This window comes from Pseudophryne corroboree, chromosome 3 (assembly GCF_028390025.1).
Source record: "Pseudophryne corroboree isolate aPseCor3 chromosome 3, aPseCor3.hap2, whole genome shotgun sequence".
NCBI classification, from domain to species: Eukaryota; Metazoa; Chordata; class Amphibia; order Anura; family Myobatrachidae; genus Pseudophryne; species Pseudophryne corroboree.
Genome location: NC_086446.1, coordinates 394122712 through 394128711, shown reverse-complemented (window position 1 = coordinate 394128711; position 6000 = coordinate 394122712). Strand labels below are relative to the sequence as shown.

The following is a 6000-nucleotide window of genomic DNA, read 5'->3' as shown; positions in this document are numbered from 1 at the left end:
AGCCCCTGACGGTGTTTGAGACGCCTGGACAGGTACTAATTTGTTTGCCGGCCGTCTCATGTCATCAACCGACCTTGCAGCATGTTGACATTATCACGTAATTCCCTAAATACGCCATCCATTCCGGTGTCGACTCCCTAGAGAGTGACATCACCATTACAGGCAATTGCTCCGCCTCCTCACCAACATCGTCCTCATACATGTCGACACACACGTACCGACACCCAGCACACACACAGGGAATGCTCTGATAGAGGACAGGACCCCACTAGCCCTTTGGGGAGACAGAGGGAGAGTTTGCCAGCACACACCAAAACGCTATAATTATACAGGGACAACCTTTATATAAGTGTTTTCCCCTTATAGCATCTTAATATATAATCATATCGCCAAATAAGTGCCCCCCCCCCTCTCTGTTTTAACCCTGTTTCTGTAGTGCAGTGCAGGGGAGAGCCTGGGAGCCTTCCCACCAGCAGTTCTGTGAGGGAAAATGGCGCTGTGTGCTGAGGAGAATAGGCCCCGCCCCCTTTTCGGTGGGCTTCTTCTCCCGTTTTTCTGACAACCTGGCAGGGGTTAAATACATCCATATAGCCCCAGAGGCTATATGTGATGTATTTTTAGCCAGTATAGGTATTTTCATTGCTGCCCAGGGCGCCCCCCCCAGCGCCCTGCACCCTCAGTGACCGTTGGTGTGAAGTGTGCTGAGAGCAATGGCGCACAGCTGCAGTGCTGTGCGCTACCTCATGAAGACTGAGAAGTCTTCAGCCGCCGATTTCTGGACCTCTTCTCTCTTCAGCATCTGCAAGGGGGTCGGCGGCGCGGCTCCGGTGACCCATCCAGGCTGTACCTGTGATCGTCCCTCTGGAGCTAGTGTCCAGTAGCCTAAGAAGCCAATCCATCCTGCACGCAGGTGAGTTCACTTCTTCTCCCCTAAGTCCCTCGTTGCAGTGAGCCTGTTGCCAGCAGGACTCACTGAAAATAAAAAACCTAATAAAACTTTTACTCTAAGCAGCTCTTTAGGAGAGCCACCTAGATTGCACCCTTCTCGGCCGGGCACAAAAACCTAACTGAGGCTTGGAGGAGGGTCATAGGGGGAGGAGCCAGTGCACACCACCTGATCCTAAAGCTTTTACTTTTGTGCCCTGTCTCCTGCGGAGCCGCTATTCCCCATGGTCCTGACGGAGTCCCCAGCATCCACTTAGGACGTCAGAGAAAAATCTTTATTATCTGAATTTACTATACATAAAGTCACTGAAAAAATGCAATATGTTTAGTCTATTCCCTGATGTTCCATATATCTGCATGTAGCACTCAGTGTCTTTTATGCAATTTTGTTAAAACATGTCACAATTCCGCAGATACAATGTATCTGTGTAGTTCATGCAGAGGAAATATGGACACACCCACTTGGATGACACAATCAAGTATGGGCATAAAAAGCCCTCAAAAAAGATGGTGACTAAGGACTCCCTGAGGAAGACCCAAACGGGTCGATACGCGTTGGAGACACAAAAGAAATACTGCACCATCATTCTCTTATAATACTATTATAGAACACAGCAGCTTTTTGAAATATATTTGGACGGAATACACTTAATACACAGGAGACTCTGTGGAGGAAAACTGAGCCGCACGGCCGAGAGGGGAAAGACCAGCGAGTAGAGCACCGATCGTCAGGCAGAGAGAAGATAGACGGAAGCAGTGGAAGCGGCCGTCGGGATCAAGCACAGGAGAGAAGGTAACCCAGTCCGTAGGAGGGAAGGTTCACGGCGGACAGTCCCCCTGTGGGTCCCGAAGCCAGTGATACCTTCCCCCCAGAGGCATGACCGCGTCCCTCCGGTTTGACAGACGATAGACGTCTGTGGCTACGGACGTCTCTCGCTGTTCCAAACAAGAGGAGATAAGCGGGGAGTCCGGGGTTTTTACAGTTACATTTTCCCTGATTACCTTGTCCCACCTCTATCCACCTTGGGGTACCCCGTAATAAACCACACCATATCCGGACCAGAACCTGCCTCTGAAAGAGGAGAACTTTTAAACTACTGTGACGGACTTTGGAATCCAGAATTCCCCTGTCATTCCAGAAATTTCAATCTCCACTGTGTCACTATATAGTACAGAACTACATTAAGGTGGAAAAGAGGTGGGACGCCACACTCTATCCACACCACACATTTGGGACTTACTTTTTTCAAATAATTTCCACATTTTCAGGCGCAGCAACGCAGCTTGACCTGATATTTTTTATTTATTATTTTTCTAATATCTTTATTTTTCATTTTTATTTTCATTTTCATTTTTCCATTTTTTATTTTTTCCTCCAACCTATTTTTTCCCCACATATTTGCAATAAGCAAATCTTGACTTTACACTACTTATACTAATAAACGTTAACCTACCAATTGTACTACATATCCTCTCGTGATTTTTTCTTTCAACATAGCATTCCCAACATTTTCTTTTGCACGCAGGCGCAGTTGTGTAACTTTGTTAAACATCATTTAGTAACCTTCTGGAGGCTTTTGGGTTTAGCCTCACACACGTACTGCTGCCACCCCCATAATATTTGTATAAGTAGAGCGTTGGTCACATTTGCAAACTAACAATAGATTTAAAGACCAAAAATGGACAATTTTTAGTAATGGGTGAAATCACAAAATATGTCCCTAGTGGGTTTTATTAATACAAACTTGCTTTGTACTGATCTAAGGCAGATCGAACTGTACTATCGGTGTCTACTCTCCTATCTGGAATCACTATATATATATATATATATAGACGAATCAGAACACATCCTGTTTTTTTAGAGCTTTGCAGTTGTTGGATACCAACCTCATTTTATGTGAAGAATTAATAAAAGTCATGTTTTTATTCTGATTTCTGTTATCATTTTTGACTGATATTTAAAAGAGTGCGCCCAAACAAGAGTCGTTTCTCCTTCTCTGTTGCGCTGTGTACTCTAGCAGCGATCGCCGGAGGGGGGAATTTTCCCACCCCAGCTTTGACAGACAAGGTGATAATACATCTTATCGATGTAGCTTCCTGCTTCGTCTCGGTAAACAGGCAAAGGAAGCATTATACCCGCACGTATCGTACGGGTAAAATACATTCACCCCATTTTGTCTAGGCTTAGGTTACCATATTATCACTTTAAACTAGGACACTCATGAATTACACAGGTTCTGTAGCTGGCTAACTTCAAACCTGCATTTCACCTGGTTTTAACTTAAGCAGCTGTGTAATTCATAAGTGTACCAGTTTAAAGAGATATGGCAAGCCTAATTATGTCCATCTTCATACAAAGACGCTCGAACACTGGCATAATTAACGAGGGTGCAGGGGGTGAACCTGCCATGGGGCCCGAGATGCTTCCAGGACCTGCAGCTCCCCCTGCACCCAGTCAAGTTGGCCCGTGGCTCTCCCCTCCAATCCCCCCCCCCCCCCTGAGGTAGTGGGTGCGTCCCCAGCCCACAGCGTGTTCGCCGTACTGACGTACCGCCGCCCGCTCTCCTCCCGCACACTTTGCAGCGGCTGTGTTTTTCTTGTGGTCCCTGTGCAGACAGAAGGCAGTGGTGAGTGACACTGTGGCTGCCAGTGAACCGGAGAGGGGGGGGGGGGGGGGGGGTGCAGGCTGAGAGGCACAGAGTGAAGGGGAGCAGGCTGAGATACACAGGGAGAAGGGGGTGACAGGCTGAGAGACACAGAGAAATTGGGGCAGGCTGAGAGACACTGTGAAGGGGGCATACAGAGAGACACCGAGTGAATGAGGGAGAAAACGGAGAGACAGAATTAAAAGGAACAGGCTAAGAGACACAGATTTAAAGGGGGCAGGCTGAGAGTAGCGGGGGTAGATGACGTGCGGCTGAGATGCAGACGGGAGATGACGGTGTAGTTGAGAGATGCAGGGGGGAGGTGATGGTGTTGCTGAGATGATGCAGGCGGGAGATGATGGTGTGGCTGAGAGATGCAGGCGGAACACGACGGTGTGGCAGAGAGGCGCAGGCGGGAGATGACATTGTGGCTGACAGACTGGGGAAGATGACGGTGTGGGTGAGAGACACAGACAGGAGATGACGATGTGGATGAGAGTAGTAGTGGGGAGATGGCGGTATGGCTGAGAAATGCAGGGGGAAGATGATGGTGTGGCTGAAATACACAGGGGGTAGGATGATGATGTGGCTAAGAGATGCAGTGGAAGATGATGGTGTGGCTGAGAAATGAAGGAGCGAAAAAGATGGTGTGTCTGAGAGACGCAGGGGGAAGATGATGGTGTGGCTGGGAGAATCAGGGGGTAGAAGGTGAGACAGGTGGCATAAGTCTTGTTGAACCTCTGTTGTATGACAATAACTTTGGTTATATTCCTACACAAGCCAGCATCTTCCAGACCATGTGATTACCTACATGAAAAGTGAATACTGACTGAAGATGCTGTCTGACCAGGGAGGATACATTTCTTCAGAAGTTCCCCATTGTGAAAAAGCACCTTATAGGTAAGATGCATTTGGAATGGAAAGTAATGTTCCCAAAGTGATGAGAAATGGGTGGCGTGTCATGTTGACATGCCATTTTCAGTAGCCACTCCACTTGTGGCACATGACCACACCCATATTTTGCTGCACACAGTACCATTAAGAATTTGTTTCTACTTGCACTACTGCTGCTGCCCCTCTGTTTCTTCTGCTCCTCTCTCTGGGGTCTATTTACTAAGCCTTGGATAGAGATAAAGTGCATGAACATAGAGTACCAGCCAATCAGTAACTACCCGGCATGTCACAGGCTGCATCTCCATCTACTTTATCTCCATCCAAGGCTTAGTAAATAGACCCTATGACCCTTGTGCCTCTATCTGTTCTTATGTCCCTATTGCCTCTCTCTGGGTCTCCTAAGTCCCTGTGCCCTCTCTATCTCTACCTAGTCCCTGCTGCATCTCTGTTTCTATGCCCCTGCTGCCTATCGCTGTCCCTACGCTCACTCTAGTGTCCCTACTGCCACTCTCTCGGTCTCTGCTGCCACTATCTCTCTCTGGAGACCTGAGTTGGGGGGCCCCTTAAAAATGTTGCAATGGGGCCCATATAGTTACGCCCCTGAGTTCGAATGCGTCTGCCTGATAAAACACACAAATGGGCTGATTCAGAGATGGACGCAACCATGGGTTCCCATACACAGCGACCGCAGCCATCTGGTCTATGTAGTGCACTGGACGCTTTTCTCCTTGCGGCTGCATCCAGGAAGGATAGACGATCGGTTGATGCTAGATCCAAGTGGCCTAAGGGACCTTTTATCTGCTGCCCTGCGTCCATCTCTGAATCCTTCCAGTCCATAGCACGCACACCAACAGCGACGAACTCCTCCCTGCCTGTATTTATTACGTGGCGGCCTGGCCGTGACTAGACGACTCGATTACAGCGAAGGCGGAAGCAGTTACGCGTGGTCGGTATCCATGGGAACAGACATCAGTCAGCGCTGTGTGCTACAGCTGACGTCAGCAGCAGCATTCCTGCCACCCCCAATATGGCGGCGTAGGCGACAGCCGGTGACAGGTAGCCATGTCCACCGATGAGATGTCGATGTCTGATGGGGAGCCCTTCACCCGGGAGCGCTGGGCTCCCGTCGGGGCAGTGGCAGAAGAAGCAGACGAGCGGGCCTCGGTGCCGGAGCATGGCATTAAGTCGGAAGGGGTAGTGTCAGGCCGCCTGCGCTCCGGCACGGCTTCGGTAGAGATGGTGGAGAAGCTGCAGAGGCTGGAGGATGAGCAAGAGCTGCTGAACTCATCCCTGCTCGCCCTCACCTCGCACTTCGCCCAGGTGCAGTTCCGCCTGAAGCAGATCGTGCGGGCAGAGGGCCCAGAGAAGGAGAGGCTGCTGGCCGAGCTGGAGGACTTCGCCTTCAAGGGCTGCCCTCATGTGCAAGGGCCCCGCGGACTGACCGATCAGCAGGTGCTGGATGACACGGTGAGTGTATAGGTGCAGGCATGGAGGCTGGTGTCTCACTGCAGTGCCC

General features: G+C 49.7%; 1 protein-coding gene across 1 annotated transcript in view; it reads left to right on the top strand.

The window, feature by feature from the left end:
- The first annotated feature begins 5291 nt into the window (after window positions 1–5291).
- The window catches only part of RUNDC1 (RUN domain containing 1), a 35369-nt gene continuing 34660 nt past the window's right edge, over window positions 5292–6000 (top strand). The window contains exon 1 of the mRNA XM_063960089.1: window positions 5292–5951. Within this exon, the coding sequence (XP_063816159.1) occupies window positions 5547–5951 (405 nt within the window). The 5' untranslated portion in view covers window positions 5292–5546. The remainder of the gene's footprint in view (window positions 5952–6000) is intronic.